General features: G+C 45.1%; 1 protein-coding gene across 3 annotated transcripts in view; it reads left to right on the top strand.

The window, feature by feature from the left end:
- The first annotated feature begins 373 nt into the window (after window positions 1-373).
- Window positions 374-18,069, top strand: part of B3GAT2 (beta-1,3-glucuronyltransferase 2) — a 44,972-nt gene continuing 27,276 nt past the window's right edge. Inside the window, exon 1 of one of the 3 annotated variants that reach the window (XM_025186762.3) lies at window positions 374-1,578. In XM_025186762.3, the coding sequence (XP_025042547.2) occupies window positions 1,075-1,578 (504 nt within the window). In that variant the 5' untranslated portion in view covers window positions 374-1,074. Of the gene's footprint in view, window positions 1,579-17,046; window positions 17,922-18,069 lie in introns of those variants that run through there. The other 2 variants (XM_075923716.2, XM_075923719.2) reach the window with 2 other exon arrangements.

Here is an 18,069-nt window from a genome sequence, read left to right as displayed (position 1 = left end):
GGCTGCGTAGAAAATGGGATGTTTCAGAAGACGAGCGAACCGCACGAGCTGGATTCGGCCAGGATTGATGTCCAAGTGTTACCGCGGCTCCCAGAGCGCAGAGACGGTCTCGCTGCAGCCACGCTAGCCACGAGCTTCAGGGCGCGTAAGAGCTGCCACAGTTGCTAAACAAAGAAGTTTAAGGGCGCACGCTTTTGAGTGGGCGAGGGGAACAAGGGCTGTTTCACAGCGAGCCTCCCGGCCAGGCCTTAGCTCCTTCTGCATGCAGACCCTAGAAGCTCTGCTGGGGAGCGCTGCCCCCGCGGAACCCTTGGGGGGGGGGGGGGTCTCCTTTGCCCTGTGCAGCCGCCCAGCCCAGCCCCGCCCGTGAGTGGTTTACACTCCTGGGCGGCAAGGCGTGTAGCTCCCCGCATTGGCTCGCTGGCGGTACGAACCTCCCCCTGCCCGCCGCCCATGCTCCGGTCTCTGGAGTTTTCAGCACGTGAGCACGACGCCGCCTGCTCTCGAAAGACCCCGCAGCCTTTCAGGAGCCAGCCCGCCAAGCTCTCTGGCCAGGCCAGCTCCTTCGGCGAGCCGGGCTGCAGCAGCCCCCTTCCCTGCACAGCCGCTTCTCCTCCCGCGCACCCAGCGAGGCGCCTCCCCCGGCCCGCCCCGCCCCACCGTGCATCGCCCCCCGCGTCGCGTACAGGACAGTCCGGCGGCCCCGGCCCGAGGAGGGATGTTGCGAGGGCAGCAGCCAGCGTAGAGCGGCGAGGAAGCAGCCCCGGCAGGACTGGCCGGGCGAAGAGGGGAACGGCAGCCCCCCGGGCACCGGCTGCGCGCCATGTGAGCCGCTCCGTGCAGCCCAGGGCAGAAGGTCCGGGTGCATTGACCCCCACCCGGGCTGAGCAGCTCCGTGGCCAGGCAGGGGGTGACTAGCCCCCGAGTGGTCGCTGGAGCTGCCCCCGCCTGGCTGCGATGCGCTGAGACCCCCCAGCCCGCTCGCCCTGCTCCCATGGGGAGGGGAGCCCGGGCGGCGGCCGCTTGTGCTGTGAGGGCGGCGCCCCACCGCGCCCGGCGCTTGGCGGGGACACCATGAAGTCCCTGCTCCTCAGCCGCTTCCTGCTGCTGCTGCCTTGGGCGCTCATCGTCATCCTACTGCTGGACACGGACAGCAGCCGCGCGCCGCCCGCCTCCCCCGCCCGGCCCCCGCAGCAGGCGGCCCCCCGGCGGCCGGCGCTGCCCCCCATCTATGCCATCACCCCCACCTACAGCCGCCCGGTGCAGAAAGCCGAGCTCACCCGCCTGGCCAACACCTTCCGCCAGGTGGCGCGGCTGCACTGGGTCCTGGTGGAGGACGCGGCCCGGCGCAGCGAGCTGGTGAGCCGCTTCGTGGCGCGGGCCGGGCTGCCCTGCACCCACCTGCACGTCCCCACCCCGCGCAGGTACAAGCGGCCCGGCCTGCCCCGCGCTACCGAGCAGCGCAACGCCGGCCTGGCCTGGCTCCGGCAGCGACACCAGCACCTGCCGCCGCCACAGCCCGGCGTGCTCTTCTTCGCCGATGATGACAACACCTATAGCCTGGAGCTCTTCGAGGAGGTAGCTGGGGAAGGGGGGCGGGTCTCGGGCACCCACTGGCCCGCCACAGCCACGCATCCTGCATGCGCCTCCGCTCGCCCCGGAGCCTGGCACACCCTGCCCTACGCCCGTTTGCAGCCAGTCCAGAGTCCTGCATCCTGCCGCTCACCCTGCTGGCCGGTGCAGCGCACCGGCACCTCCACCAGGTGCGGAAACAGACCTTGCATCGGCCCACAGACACAGTTTTATGCACTATGCATGCAGTTTCAGCAGCTCGAGATCTCCAGTACACCTACAACTCAGTTTCGGGCACACTATATGGCACCTTACCCCAAACTCATACACAGCACTTCAACATTCTGCACAAATCTTTCCCTATATCCATCTCTTTACATATTCCTGTCTCCCAGACTACTGCATCCTGCATGCATTCAGAGTACCAATGTGCTGCTCCTTCTACCATTACCTTAGTCTCAATTCTGCCTTTCAGAAACTGTTCCCTTTTTTTCTTTCCTACATCCAGCAGCATTCACTATTGCTGTTTTTTTCATTCTGTTGCTGAGATATGCAGAGTGGGAGATTATATAATGACTTCACTGTGTCTCTGTTAAAACTGGGATAAAAGGGACACCAATGTCTTTGATTTCTTCATTTCTGGTTGTGCCTCTTTCTTTTGCCCTGGAGGGGAAACTCACATCATGAATCGTGGTGCTTTATAATTTAACTTGCAGTGAATTATTTTGCTTGGAATTGCCCACTCTTTTTGAAACCTGACATTGTTAACAGCAGAAAATCGTTTACAAAAAGACTACATATCTTTTCAGGAGTCTCAGTTGTAAGGGGATGTGCTTTGTCTTCATTCCAGCCGCTCTGTGAAGTGCTTGCTCCCTTTCTGTGGGATTTGGCAAGTGCATAGGGATGAGGTTATCCAGCTCTCCGATTTCCCACTGGCAGAAAGGAAGGCAAGCAGTTTAATAAGTGGACATAAAACAGCAGACGAAAGATCATGTATCTTTGACAGATAAAAGAGTAACCTTGGCAGAAATATGGGAGAGGGAAAGAGAAAAAGTAGATTGGCAGCCAATGTGCAGGAGTTGAAAGATTGAAATCCGCATTCTTCACTACTTAATGGTATGAACCTAGCAATGTATGATAGTATCCTGTATTTAACTAATACCTTACATTCATGGGTGATTTACAGTAAGACTAGAGGAAAAACACCATATACAAAGATGCTTAGCACATAAAATGCCTAGTGGGAGGTGTTTCAGAAATGATGGTGGACAGAATTGATTAGTGTTGATTTTCAAAATTTGTTCACTTCCCTCTTCAGTATGTTGCCAGGTGCATTTAGCAGAGCTGCTCAATTCCTTTTCCAACTCTGAAGCTCGTAATTTGAAGACCTTACACTAGAAATGCCATATTCTTTTTTTCTGAATTTAAATTATTTTTCTAACTATCCCTACTTCCCCATCAATGCAAATGAATTCTATGTCTTCATCTTGTATAATGATGTCTGTTGCGTTCTAATGGAATTCAGTGCTGGTGTGGTTCATTTCAATGGAGGCTACAATCCAGTCCAGAAAAAATGTCCCACTCCCAGCAGTTTAACAAGGGCAAGTGTTGGCTGGACACAAATCGTTTCTATAACCGATACAGAAAAAAGGAAACACTGAGTGAAATGAAGGTGCACACCGGTTGAGTAAATGTTAAGAGGAGATGGCCCAAGTCAGTTTGAATCTTTTTTTATTCCCTACTCCTTTGCTTCTAATTTCTGAGGATGATTAAATTAAAAAGGTACAATTTAGCTTCCTACAGTGCTGGCTGTGAATGCAGGAACAGAAAGGCTGGATGAACCTGTAGGGTTAACACTGAAGATTGTAGGCACAACAGGCAATCCATGTTCAATTATTTCTCTTTGCTAACAGGAATGCCAGCCTCTTCACACATGCATCAAAACAATTCTAAACCTTCTTTCAACATGGTTCAGTGCTAAGAAAGAAATGTTTGCTTTGAACAGCTCCATGTTCACAGGGAAACACATTTGCAAGTGAAGCTTTTGTTGTGAGATGCAGTAGTAGAAACAAAACAGATCCACTTCAATGAGATTTCAGTCTTCAAATATCGATGGAACAACCCCTTTCTGTTTTCCGTGAAGCACGGATGGGCTTTCTCTGGGACATGGCATGGGGGAAGTGCTGCTCAACTGGAACACAAATAATCCCCTCCCCCCATATTGATTTGATGCTCTCTGTTCAAGCAAGTAAAATCCTTTGCAAATGAGCCTTTGCAAATGCCACAAGCAGAGTGTGCCTTTTTGGTGAGAAGGTGAATCACATAAATCTTGTTTTCAGTCATGACATTGGTCAGATTTTTGTTGCTCACTGAAAAGCCTTCCTGATTTTCATTGGAAAACCTACACTATTTTAATAGATTCTGACTTGACACTTGTAAAATAAATCTCCATCACTCCTTTGGGATTTGATTCATTGAGTGTAAATTTTGATCCTCTTCTCCAAGCATGAAGTGGCCAGCCTTGGAATACATCACATGTGGCAGAAATCCTGTAGTAATTCCCTTCATGAAAATGGCTTAATGAGTTGTGAGAGGGAATTTGTTAATGCTTAATGCTGTTTCCCAGCCTTCCAGCAGCAACTCTTTTGAATGGTGGTTGCTGAATTTCTAATTCCACAGGAAATCTTATTTATGATATACTGTAGATGGGAGAAGGCATTGGTATAAACATGGGACTGGAATGCAGAAATTCCTGAATTATAGTCCTGCCTCAAGCACAGACACTGTGATCTTTGAACAAGTCACAGAAGGTGACTATGTAAGATTGCCATCTTATTAAATAGATCTTGTGTGTGTGTGTGTGTGTGTGTGTGTGTGTGTGTGTGCACGCGTGCGCATGCGCATGCGTGTGTTCCTAGTCAGAGTTGCTGATTTTAGTGACAAAAATAGGGATGTTTTGGTAATGTTTTTGACTCATATTTTTTGTGGCCTTTTTTTGAAAAAACTTCCCCTGCGTCTAGACTGCTGCTGCGTTCTTTCGAAAGTAAATGGAAAGAACGCAGCAGTTTTCTCTTTTGAAAAAAGGCGCTATGTAATGCAAACTGCTTTTTTGAAAGAGAGCATCCAGACTGTCTGAGTGCTCTTTCGAAAAAGCGGCTTGCTTTTTCGAAAGTCTTGGCTGTAGTCTAGACGCTCTTTTTCGAAAGAAGCTTTTTTGAAAGATACTTCCGAAAAAGCCTCTTTTGAAAGAGACTTGCAGTCTAGACATAGCCCTAGTGTAAAAGTTTGCATTAGTATAGCTCCACTGCTGCAAATGTCTCTAATGTGCCTAAAAAAGAATGTGAGCCTCTCTAATGATGCACCAGAAGCAGCTGTGTTACTACAGGTTGGGCTTCCCTAATCTAGCACCCTCGGAGCCTGACTGGTCCCGGATGAGGGATTTTTGTGGACCAGGGGAGGTCATTTCTGGCCTCCCTGTTGCTGGCCTCATTGCCTGCCCTGCCACCCATCCTGGTTTTCTGGCTCTTCTGAAACCCCAGCTGGGTTGTACTCCAGACTTCCTGCTCCTCCTCCTGCTCCCCCAGCCAAGCTGGGCCACACACTGGCCTTTCCAGCTTCGCCTGCCCCCCACCCAGGTGAGCCACATGCTGGCTTTCCAGGCTCCCTCTGAAGCCCAGCTGAGCTACGTGCCAGGCTCCATGGTTCCCCTGGACAGCTCAGTTGGGTTGCCTGTGCTGGGCGTCTCACACACTCGCTCCCCATGGCTCCCCCACTCACCTAGCCCAGCGGACCCGCCATCTGGCTCCCGCTCCCCCCCAGCCCAGCTGAGAATGCGCCCCTCCCCCCACATCACATCAGGCTCCCGGCTCACCCACTCCCCACAGGACGCTGGGAGACTTGGGACCACGGATGTTGCCGGACCAGAGAGTCCCAGTTTATGGAGGTGCAACCTATAGTAAAAGTGGACAGAAGGGAACACACTTCAGCCTTGAAATGTCGGGTTGTTTGCATAGAGATGTCAGTTTGAAAAATCTAAACTTCCTTTTATAATGTGTGCTTCATACCCATATTAGAAACTCACCAGCTTTATTTTAAATGGTGAAATGTTAAATATTAAAGCTAGTCAAAAGCAACTGTTTCACTTTATAATTAAATTTAGGGAAAAAAACATTAACAGCTATAGTAAACTTGGAACCCCACCATGCTCTTTGTACTGTAGCCTACACACTTGCCTGCTTCTCCTGGGTGGTATGGAGTTTAATTTGTTAATAGCCAGAAGTGTGCTCTCCTGTTCCAGTTAAATGAGGTTGCTCCAAGCAGGTTTTAATTATAGTCTCTGAAGTGGTGCTGAGCATGGTTTGTCCTTAGCTACCCCTACAGCTCAACTTTACTCCCAGTTGGTTTCTCTGCATCCTATGTCAGGAGTGAGGGGTTTTTGTTTTTGTTTTAAATAATTTAGAGGATGCTTCTGTGAGAGGAGCAGTTGGCCTGGTTGGCCTGGTGTTTGGAGTGCTAAGTGGGATTATGACAATGGCTGAGAAATTGTTCTCTGAAATAAATTGAAGTCTGGGCTTTAGTTGCTCACAATTCCTTTCACTTTGGATATGACCTAGAAATATAGCTGTACACTTTAACTTTAATTCAGACAGCTATGTCAGTATTATGTCTAGTTACTTTCATAACCTAGAGACTTAGAAGCTGATTGATTCTCTAACACAGGCTTGGACCACTGACCTGCAGACCCATCTCCATGAAAAGCAATAACCCCTGTTCTGGAAATGTATTTGATAATCTGTTCAGGCAAGATACCCAACAATAAATTAATTTTCAGGCAGAGCCAGTGGAAGGACTAAAAGCAACTTACATTTATTTCATGAATTTATTGAGATTTCAGCATGAATCAGTGTGTGACTTTTATTTTGTTCTTTTCTAGTAGGCTGTTTTGAGTGATGCAGTTACACGTTCTGTTGCATTTAGGTCATCCTATGCCTGGATACAAGTAATTAATAATCATGGGACTCCCATACTTTGACTTCTAATTGCATACTTTTAGATTTCCAGACAAAAGTCTTAAGCAAGACTGAGACTATCTGATCCTGTAATCCTGCCTTCATAGAATGTTAGATTTAATAAATAAAAAATAACAGTTTTAGGTTCCAAGTCCAACCTTACCTTAACTTTTCATATCCCTCCAGTCTCACCTTGTATATGCCACTAGACCGAGATTCACTTATTCTGCCCTTTTTATATTTTAAATAATGGGCCATTTCTTTAAAAACCTATATATGTTCAATTTACACATGCAGATTTGGTGTCTACCATAAGTTCAGCGAACTTCTGTGGCAGTGAAAAATGTATTCCCGTGTAACTCTTTATGGATAAAATGATAGCCAAATTGTTTTTTTTTTAAAAATCATTAATATATATAATAATGGGTGGAGAACCATTTTTGGGACAAGGGCTGCTGATGCACAGAAAAATCATTCCGGGGCCACACCCAAGTGAAGAGGGGGAGGAAAAGCCACACCCTCACTGATGTGGCCCCTGACTGCGAAGGAGAAAGACACTCCTCATATTCCCCTTTCACACCAGAGCCTGAGGAGGGCCCATCTTAGTAGATTTTGGGTGTTCCAGCCCTGTAGTGGAGCGGCAGGGAGGCTGGAGCACCAGCATGGGGTCCCCAATGCTGGGGGGAACAGGAGGGAGCATGAGTCTCGGGAGCTGGATACATGCAAGCTGGGGACCGCATCTGGCTCCTGGGCCTGAGCTTCCCCACCCCTGATAAGCTCTATCAGTACAGGCGGCCCCTGACTTGCGATGCGATTGGTTCCTGGGGAAGCGTTGCAAGTTGGGGGCGTCGTAACTCAAACCCTCATTGACGATGGGAGCCGGGTGCCTTCGTCGATGTGGGCCAAGGATGTAAGTTGGGGGTTTTCGTCCCCTTTCGCACTTTAAAAAACAGTTGTAAGTGTAGGGGTTCGCAACTCAGGTGGTCGCAACTTGGGGGATTCCTGTATTTTTAAAATATGATGGGTATTACGATATCTTTGAATTTGCAGAATTGGTTGGAAAAAGCAGAGTTTTGCTCAGCTCTCTAGTTTTAGGAAACAGTATTTAGCATCCTAGACAGAATGAAATTATTAGCCATCTGTCACTGATTTTTTCCTTCATATTAAAAATATATTTACCTCAAGAAAAAAAATCTAAATATGAACCAGTAGTGTATTAAATATTTTTCTGTGTAGATGAATTTGATACACTTGAGGGTGTATGAACGCACACTCATATTACGGTTAGCCAAGCGATGCCTTTTCTAAATAGTTCAGAATAAACATAAGTTGTTAGAAAAAAAGCTGGAGTAACTTTAAAATGAGAGAAACTAGATAATAGGAAAAAAGGGATTTGGTGCAGGTATGTAAGGATTAGGGACCCTGTCTAGCAGGATTCTGGGCATCTTCAAGAGATAGTGAGCATCCTCAGCTCTAGCTCTTTGGGAACCATATCTTGTCTTTTCACATAATACCTGTAGTGAAATCTAGACCATTGCTATTAATAGTAATTGAGGGTCAATAGCAGCTCTTAAGAGGAACTTGTCATCTTTCAAGATCAGGATCCTATTGGAATAACACAATGAGAAAAGGGAAAGAGGAACTATTATGTAAAACTGGGATAATAAATTTAAATAGCAAATATTTTCAGGGGTAGAAAGTCTATGAAATTCAAAGATTGGGATGTATCCATATTTTGCTATATTCATTATCAAAATATAAGCTGTTGTTTCAGAAGTATTCTTGTCCTAATTTTAAAGCTAGTTTTGGTGCATGCCTGCTTTAGTAAATTTAGAAGAAGATTCCAAAATATAAATATTATATATTACTCATTATTAGGGATGTAAAAATGTAACCATTTAAATGGTTAACCAGTTGAGCCTGGGTTCATTCATTAATGTTCATGGTTATGTGCTGGCTCCTGGTATGTGCAGGGAGCTGGCTTAATGGCTGGCTCCCTGTGTGCACCAGCTCTTAGGGTACGTCTAGACTACAGGCTTCTGTCGACAGAAGTTTTGTCGACAGATACTGTCGACAAAACTTCTGTCGACAAAGAGCGTCTAGACTACATTGAGTTCTGTCAACAAAGCAAGCTGCTTTGTCGACATGGTAGTGTAGACGCAAAGGACAGTTTACATGCAATAACACCTTCTGTCGACAGAAACTCTGTCGACAGAAGGCGCCTCGTAAAATGAGGTTTCCCAGCGTCGACAAAACTGCTGCGTTCTGTCGACGTTATGTTACGTACAGATAGTTTTGTCGACAAAAGTCCACTTTTGTCGACAAAACCCTGTAGTCTAGACACACCCTTAGGGAGCCCCCCTTCCGCTCTGTGCTGCTACCTCTAGTACAAAGGAAGCAGAGCGGGGCAGCAGGCAAGTACTAGTACACATAGGGATCTGGCTTAAAAGCCGGCTCCCCGCATACACCCGCTCCCAGGGAGCCAACTGCTGCCCCTTGTGTAACTATGTAACTGCTGAAAATTTCAGTGATTACACAGTTACTTTATTTCATTCATTTTAACATCCCTAATAACTGGCTGGAAAACTTTTCTTAGAGAGCTTCAAAGGGGTAGCTGAGTTAGTCTGTACGCTCTCAGAGGCCTTGGAGGAAAGACCTATTCTCGCTTACAGACAACCCCCCCAACCTGAAACAAATTCTTTATGGTAACCATGCTACACTATAAGCATCCAGGAACCCAGCCCTGCAACCAGCCCCGGTGCCAGCTCTGCCCTCATATCTATACAAGCGAATTCATCACTAGAGCCAACCGCATAAGCCACCAAATCAGAGGCTCATTTAACTGCACATCCAGTAATGTGATCTTTTCTATGCCATCAAATGCCAGCAGTGCCCCACTGCAATATATATTGAACAAACTGGACAGTCCCTATGGGAAAGAATCAATGGACACAAATCAGATCCATAAAGGGAACATACAGAAACCTGTTGATGAACACTTTAATCTGCCTGGCCACTCATTAAGAGATCTTCAAGTTGCTGTTTTGTTACAGACCAATTCCACAAGCCAAATACACAGGGAAGGGTTGGAACTACATACAATTCATTCACAAGTTTAATTCTCATGCTAATGGTTTGAATCGAGATACCAGATGGCTGGGACATTATCAACCAACCAAACAATGAAGGTGCCAATAGTTCTTCCTGTAGATTCTGGAGTTAGTACTCTTCCTCTCTAAATGCTAACTAATGGTCCTTATCTGCTTCTTTTAACTATCCAGTCTTTAGGTGCTTATAGACTATCAGTTTTGCTTGTTACATACCAGCTGGGTTTTCCCTTTGAAATTTATATACCCACTGCCTCTTTTTGTCCTCATCCGCCCCACATTTTCCCCCCTTCCTTCTCCTCTATTTAATTTTGGTTCTGGACATCCAGTACACTCCGGTCGTCTGAAGAAGTGGGCTGTGCCCACGAAAGCTCACAATATCATCTACGTGTTTTGTTAGTCTTTGAAGTGCTACCATACTATTTGTTGTCTTAAGCTTTTCCCAGAGAGTAATTGTCAGTGGTTCACAGTCAAGCTGAAAGGGAATATTGAGTGGGGTCCCTCCACGATCTGTTCTGGGTTTGGTTCTGTTCAAAATCTTCATCCATAATTTAGATAATTATAGAGAGCACACTTACAAAGTGTGTGGTCAATACCAATCTTGGAAAGGCTGCAAGTGTTTTGGAGCAATGTTTCTCAACCAGTGGTTCAAGTACCCTTAGGGGTACTTGAGAGCAATCTGGGGGGTACGTCCACACAACTGAAATTTGGAGAAAACTGAATTTTTCTCTAAGTTTTACAGCACTTTATTATTTTTATACTTTTTACTCCCAAAAATTTCATCACCCGCCTGGCTACAATTAAGTTGTTTAAACAAATGTTTTGCAGTGGTAGAAATAAATTATGCGTGTCTGAAAATTGTAGGTGCTGGGGGTATTTATAATTTTTTTAAAAAAAGGGGTGGTACTTAAAAAAGAAAATGTCGAAAAACACTATTCTGGAAGATATGATTAAAATTCAGAATGATTTGGACAAACTAGAGAAACGATCCAAATAGGATGAAATTCAACATTTTTGACTTAGGAAGAAACAATCATTTGCACACATACATAGTGGAAATGACTGCTTCAGAAGGAGTATTGGAAAGTCCTAGTGGATCACAAGCTAAGTATGAGTCAGTAGTGTAATACAGTTGCAAAAAAAATTCTGGGACCTGTTACCAGGAGTGTTGTAAGATATGAGAAGTAATTTTTCCACTCTGCACTGATTGGGCCTCAACTGTATTACCGTGTCCAGTTCTGGGTGCGTCATGTCACAAAAGATGTGGACAAATTGGAGAAAGTCTAGAAAATAGCAAAAATCATTAAAGATCTAGAAAACATTACTGACAATGAAAGTTTGAAAAAAAGGGTGGTGGTTTTTTTTAGTCTGGAGACGTAAAGGTTGAGAGGAGACATAACAGTTTTCAATTACATAAAAGGTTGCATAAAAGGAGGAAGGAGAAAAATGGTTCTCATTAACCTCTGAAGTTAGGACAAGAAGCAATGAGCTGAATTGCAGCAAGGGAGTTTTAGGTTGGACATTAGGAAAAACTTCCTGTAATAGTGGTTAAGCACTGGAATAAATTGCCTAGGGAATCTCTGTGATGAGAAATTTTTAAGAGAAGGTTAGACAAACACCTGTCAGGGTGGTCTAGATAATATTTAGTTCTGCCATGAGTGGAGGGGACTGGACTAAATGACTTCTCAAGGTTCCTTCCAGTCTTATGATTCTATGCATGGTATAGCCCCATTTTACATTTGAGACACAGTTATGATGCACTGAATTCTGTTTCCTGTCACAACTGTGCAGACCCACTGAGTTGTGTGTTTGCATGACTCAGGCCACAATTTGGCCTTAAATGATTTGCCTGCGGTCACATAAGATTTGTGCGTTAGAGCTGATGGTCAGCAGACCTCTACTCTAAGGTCCATGCTTCTACCATACACTATATTTTTTCTCTTTTATAGGGATAATAGTGGTAAATATTGAAGAGATGGAAATCTATATCCATTTTCTGGTAAAATAAATTAGAGCTGTGTAAGTCTGTTGGTGTTCGATTGGTATTGTGTGGCAAGTCCAGGCAATAATTATAATTGATAGATGGGCACTAGCACTGCATCAGATTGAAAATTGCATAGGAACTGAAATGATTGAAAACTGAGAAAAGGAAACAATGCTATAGCAAGCTGAATTTTCTGGAAACTTTGTGCCCTAAAGGGAAGGCAGTGGTGGGTGGCTTTGAAAATATACAGCAAACTGTTATAACCTAGAAGCCTTTTCATGGCAGAATTGGTGAATAGATTTCTTCCTCTTTGCCTTTTGCTCACATTTCCCTGGTTTTTTTTTATTTTCATTTTCCAACTGATTTGACCACTTCCCTATCATTTCTGCATTTCCCGTGTCTTAGTCATCTTCAGTGACTAATGAAGTGCTATTTTTGGAAAGATTGGTTTTTTTTGTGCGTGTGTGTGTGTGTGTGTGTGTGTGTGTGTGTGTGTGTGAGAGAGAGAGAGAATTGTTTTTGTTCTATCTCTGCTTTTGTTTTTTACATTCTCTCAGCTCTTGGATTTGAGTGCTTCCTTCCTTCCTTATCTATCCTCTGATTCTTTCTCTATCACAATATTCTGACCTTCCAGTTTTTAGTTTTCCCTTGTTCTTCATCTATTTTACCTGCCCCTACCCATCTCCTTCTTTCTTCTCCTGGCTTTACCTGTTTACTTTCTCATTGTACTGCCTCTTACCATGTTCCTTTTGGAAACAGCAGATTGTCACACACATACTGTGGCTTCAGGTTTTGATTATTCAGTAACAGATATGCTGCTGTTCATTAATATAGTGAGAGAAGCAGTGTAGGGCGCTGGTTGTGCAATGCACGGGATTCCATTGGTATGTGGTACAGGTTGGACCTCCCTATCCGGCACCCTTGGGACCTGACCCCTTTCCAGATGAGGGATTTTGCCAGACCAGGGGAGGTCATATCTGGACCCCCTGATACCAGCCTCCCCAGCCCTGGACTGGCCTCTGGCCTCCTAGTCGACTTCCCCTCCCCCCCACCACCAGCCTCTGCTGCTCTGCCAATTCCACCCCCCCTTTCCTGCTAAACCAGGCAGTCCGGCTCCAGCCCAGTTCCCTGCACACTGGACTCCCAGCTCCAGCCCAACTGCCAGCCTTCCACCGGGACTCTCTGGTCCAGGAACATTTGTGGTCTGGCCAGACCAGGGGTTTCTGGTTAACAGAAGTTCGACCTGTAGTCTAATATCTTAAAATTACTCTTGCTGTGTCCTAATGCTTGGTAGAGTCAAGTAGAATAGAAAACAAAAAGAAATCTCTGACACAAATTGACCTATTAATCCATATTATTTTCCCCTACGCTGGTACGTGAACGGTGTTCTCCAAATATCAGCACATTAATATGTTGTTAGAGGCTTTAAGACATTTTGCCACTTACACCCTTAAATATATCCTGAGGCTGTGAAATAGTCTACAGTTAGCATTAACACAGCCTTAGATACATCCTTTTACTTTGTGCTAAGGAATTTTTATACCTCACTTAGATGAGAATCATGGAATAGATAGGAAAGAGAATAAAGAAGTGAGGAAATAACACAAGGAAACAAAGAAGTCTGAAAATATCTGGTCTCTTTTTCCTCTTCAGGTGTTTGGTTAAGCAGTTTATACTTAAAACTTGTACAGTGTTGATGAGTGCTAGAGCACAGCAGAGATGACCCAGATTTTCTCCTCTGAAGTCAGTGGAGGTGCTCCTTATTTACACTGGGATAAGGGCTTGCCTACATAGGAAAGTTGTATCAATATAAGATAAGGTGTGAATTAGTGATGCTAAATTTAGATTAATCAGTTAATCGAATAGTTGATGGAATTCGCATCAACTATTCAGTTAGTCAATGAGAGTGCCTACGCCTTTGAAATGTAGCAAGAGCCCCATCAGCTCTTGCTATATTTCAAAGGCAGAAGGCCGCCAGTTCCCCACTGTGTTCACCCCCTTCTGCCCAGGGAGAAGGTGCTGGGGGTACCGGCTTTTAAGCTGTTTCCCCCCAACACTGATAGAGGAGTCACTAGTCAACTGTCCAATAAGCATATGCTTATCGGATAGTCAACTATTCGCTTACATCCCTAGTGTGAATTTAAATGATCTCCTGTGTCAACACTGTTGCTCTGGTAAAAGAAGGCTGTTCTTGTTATTTAGCTTATGACGCTTGCGGAAGGGTTTAATTTAAGCTACCTGGAGAAAGTCACTCTTAAAAGAATAAGAGCATCTGTGCTGGGGTTTATACAGGTATAGTTATGTTGGTTTAATTATACCCATTGATTGTACTGGTAATATTTCCTGTGCAGACATGCCCTAAAAGAGAGCATGATCCCACACCTGTGTGCACATTTTTGTGACGTTAGATTTGTACAGAAAGCTCAAAATATGGATTGAAACCACAGCTACCAAAAACACTACGTTTTGCAGTCCTGAAGTAGTCCAAATGACTTTTGTGTGTGAATTATTTAAAAGAAGACTGTAATTAATGTTGTGAACTTTCTGTTTCCCCAACTAGAACAGTAAAAGACCAGGGGAAAATGACAGCAAACAAAATGCCTTAAAAAGGAAAAACAGTTAAAAGAAACCCACGTAGGAACTCAGATGAAAAATATAAAAGTGTCTTGCAAAGGATTAAAAAAAAGATTTAGTGGCCATCTTGAGAAGTTTTTAAGATGTAGAAAGAAGACCTGATAGATAAGGGTTTCTTATTTTTATTCTGCTAGTATTTCCATCTTTGGAGTCATAAGGAATATCAATCTGATCTTCTTGGTTTTGCAGGAGGAGGAGCTCTTGGGAGCAAGAGGATGGGTATTATGAGTGCTCTGAGCTGGATGGAAAGAGTGTGGGGTACTGAATCTTTAACAACAGCTTTCTTTCTCTAGAGTGTCCCCTGGACAATTGAGCTAAAGTGCTGTTGGTAAAGGCAAAATTTTAAATGTCTGGAAAAAGAGTAATTGTAAGGTGAAGGGATTGTAAGACCTTAAAGCATGAACTGGTTTAACTAAATCAATATAAAAATCAATCGTATTACACCAGTGCAAATCCCTAATGTAGATTCGCTTAGGTGGGGGTTATCCTTGCTTAAATTGGGACTGATTTATGCTCCCTTATACTGTGGGATTGTATCAGTTTAACAAGACTGATTTTTAATTGGATTATGTTAGACTGGTGAACTTTTCTAGCGTAGAGAATATCTTAGGCAATTTCTGGTCATGTCATAATGTCCATAGTGTTCCGGTAACAATAGATTCTTCCAGTGTAGACAAGACTACATTTCTAGGGTGAAATCTGACTTAATGGCAAAATTCCTACTTCTGTTGTCAAACATAATTGGAATCAGTGTAAAAGCAATGGTTATAACCTATTTAGGAATGATAGTCTGCCATTCATCCTATCGTTCTGCCTACTCAGTATCAAAAATAGAATTAACTGTTTAAGTCACTGATAACTTGGAAGAAGATTATCCTGAATGTGTATAGCATAAGGTTCTAACACATAATTCACAAGCTAGAGTATTCGTTGGTGTCTGCTACAATCATTTGAGGAAACATGAAAACAGGCTTCTTACTAGGAATGTAAATGTGAAAGGTTAATCAATTAAATGATTAACTGCTCCAGCCCAGACATCCTGTTGTGCCAGGAAGGAGGGGAGCTGCTGTGACCCAGGTGGTCCCGCCACCTCGGGGGAGGGGGGAATACTCCAGATATGCCACAGGAGGGGGCTGTTCCAGCCCCCCCAGCTGTGGAAGAGGGCTGCTCTTGCCTGGCCAGCCCCAATGAGCCACGGGTAGGTGGGAGGCTCTCCAGGCTCTACTATGGGTGGGTGGGAGGTTGTTTTTGAGTGTCACATGCTGAAGGTCTCATGTTGTCAGGACAAATATACAGGGACTTTCTAAATATTATATCTGCAATTTTTTAACTCTGAAAGTGTCACCAACTCATGGACGATCTGTATTCGAGCCTATCTTAATAGGTAAAGAGGAACTAATGACAGCACTAAAATGTAATGGTAATCTCTGAACAAATGATTATGATTTGATGACTTTTTATACAGGCAGTCCCCGGGTTACATGGATCCGACTTACATCAGATCCCTACTTACAAACGGGGTGAGGCAACCCCGCACTAGCTGCTTCCCCCCCCCCCCCCAGCAAACCAGGGAGGCGCGAAGCTAGCCCCTCCCCCCCCCCCCTCCCCAGCAAACCAGGGATATGTGGAGCGGCTTTTCTCAGCAGACACCTCAGCTTGAGAATAAAGGACTGAGGGAAGTGAGGTGTGGGAGAATAAAACTGAGCTCTGGAGAAATGTTTGGCTAGAGTTTCCCCTACAATATGTACCAGTTCCGACTTACATACAAATTCAACTTAAGAACAAACCTACAGTCCCTATCTTGTACGTAACCCAGGGACTGCCTGTAATGTGCAAACAGAAGAAAGTCTCTAGACCAATGCTATATAGATGTGGTACTTTAAAAAGGCAGATTGCATGCAGCTGAAGATAACTTTGAGGAAGAACTGAGTCAGAAAAACAATTGGGAATTGTTTAAGAACACTTACTAGATTCCCCAAAAGTCACAGTCAAGGAAGAAGGCCTCATTATTTAGAGAGGAAGTGGGGTCAGCTATAAATATATAAAAGAAAAGGAAAATAAGATAGCGTTCATTATAAATTGGAAGTGAGGAATTGTAGAAAATTTAAAAGGGAAACACAGGTACCCAAGGAGAAATGTACAGGCTGGGCCTTTCTGGTCCAGCATCTTTGAGACCTGGGCAGTACTGAACGAGGGGATTTTCTGGATCAGGGAAGGTCTGTCCCTTCCCTAATGGCCGGTGATGCTCTGCTGTCCCCGGACTAGGGCTTCAGCCTGACCCTGGTGGTGTCCTAGCTCCCTGGTACTCTCTACGGCTATGTCTAGACTGCAGGCTTCTTTCGAAAGAGGCTCTTTCGAAAGCATCTTTCGAAAGAGCCTCTTTCGAAAGATCGCGTCTAGACTGCAGGCGGATCTTTCGAAAGAGCAATCCGCTTTTTTGAAAGAGAGCACCCAGCGAGTCTGGATGCTCTCTTTCGAGGAAGCCCTATTTACATTGAAGAACGCCTTCTTTCGAAAGAGGAACTTTCGAAAGAAGGCGTTCTTCCTCGTGAAACGAGGTTTATCGCCATCGAAAGAAAAGCCGCGTTCTTTCGAAATAATTTCGAAAGAACGCGGCTTGAGTCTGGATGCAGGGGAAGATTTTTCGGGAAAAGGCTACTTTTCCCGAAAAAACCCCTGAGTCTGGACACGGCCTACCGGATGCCAGTTCAGTTGCTGCTGCTGGGGCAGAGTGCTATTTCTAGAGCTCCACTGCCACTATACTCTGTGACGGGGGCTGGAGTTCCATGGCTGAAGCAGGGCCCAGAGCTCCATGGGTGCTGTTCAGGCTTCCCAGCCATGGAGCTCCAGCCCTGTTCTGGCTCAGGGGCAGGGGAGCTCCAGCGGCAGCTAGGGAGCTCCGGCCTTTGCTGTGGATCTCCAACCCTGACTGCGGAGCCAGGCAGCTGCAGATCTCCAGCCCTAGCAGCAGCCAGATTGTTTTGCAGCCACCTGGCACCGAGGCTGGAGCTCCACAACCAGGGTGGGGGCCAGAATTCCCTGGCTGTCGCTGGAGCTGGAGCTCTGCACTGGGCCAGAACAAGCCAGAACTCCCTGACCATGGCTAGGCTGGAGCTTCCTGCTACGCCTCCTCACCCACCCCGTTACGGGACTTACGGCTGAATCGCTGGCCTCCCCCTGCTGTGCTCCTGCCCTGCTGCCAGACTTCACTGTTCCTGGGCTCTGTGGTCCAGGAACATCCATGGTCCTGTTGCTGGACCAGAGAGTCCTGGCTTAGGGAGGTACAACCTGTATTTCCAGCATAATAGACAATAATAATGAGAGCTCTTCAATATATTTTGGGGGAAAAGAATCCTAATAATGTTATTAGCCTTTTACAAGATGGAAATAGTAGAATTATAGATGATAATGCAGAAGAGGCAAAAGTACCCAGTAAGTATTTCTGTTTTGTATTTTGGGGGAAAAAACAGATTATGTAGTCAGATCATATAATAACACTCTTTTGTTTTTGTTCCATTAGTTTCTTATGAGGATGTTAAAATGTAGCTATTGAAGTTATACATTTTAAAATCAGCAGGCTTGGATAACCTGCACCCAAGAGTTTTAATGATCTGGGTGAGTAGCCCAATAGACTATTAATGCTGATTTTTTTTAATAATCAAGAATTAAAGGGCAGAAATATAATTAATGCCAATTAACATGGGTTTATGAAGAACTAGATCCTAACTACTTAGATTTTTTAAAATTGAAATTAAATGTTTGG

The sequence above is a fragment of the Pelodiscus sinensis genome, chromosome 3 (assembly GCF_052426305.1).
Source record: "Pelodiscus sinensis isolate ZL-2025 chromosome 3, ASM5242630v1, whole genome shotgun sequence".
NCBI classification, from domain to species: Eukaryota; Metazoa; Chordata; order Testudines; family Trionychidae; genus Pelodiscus; species Pelodiscus sinensis.
This window is presented reverse-complemented; position numbering and strand designations above follow the sequence as displayed.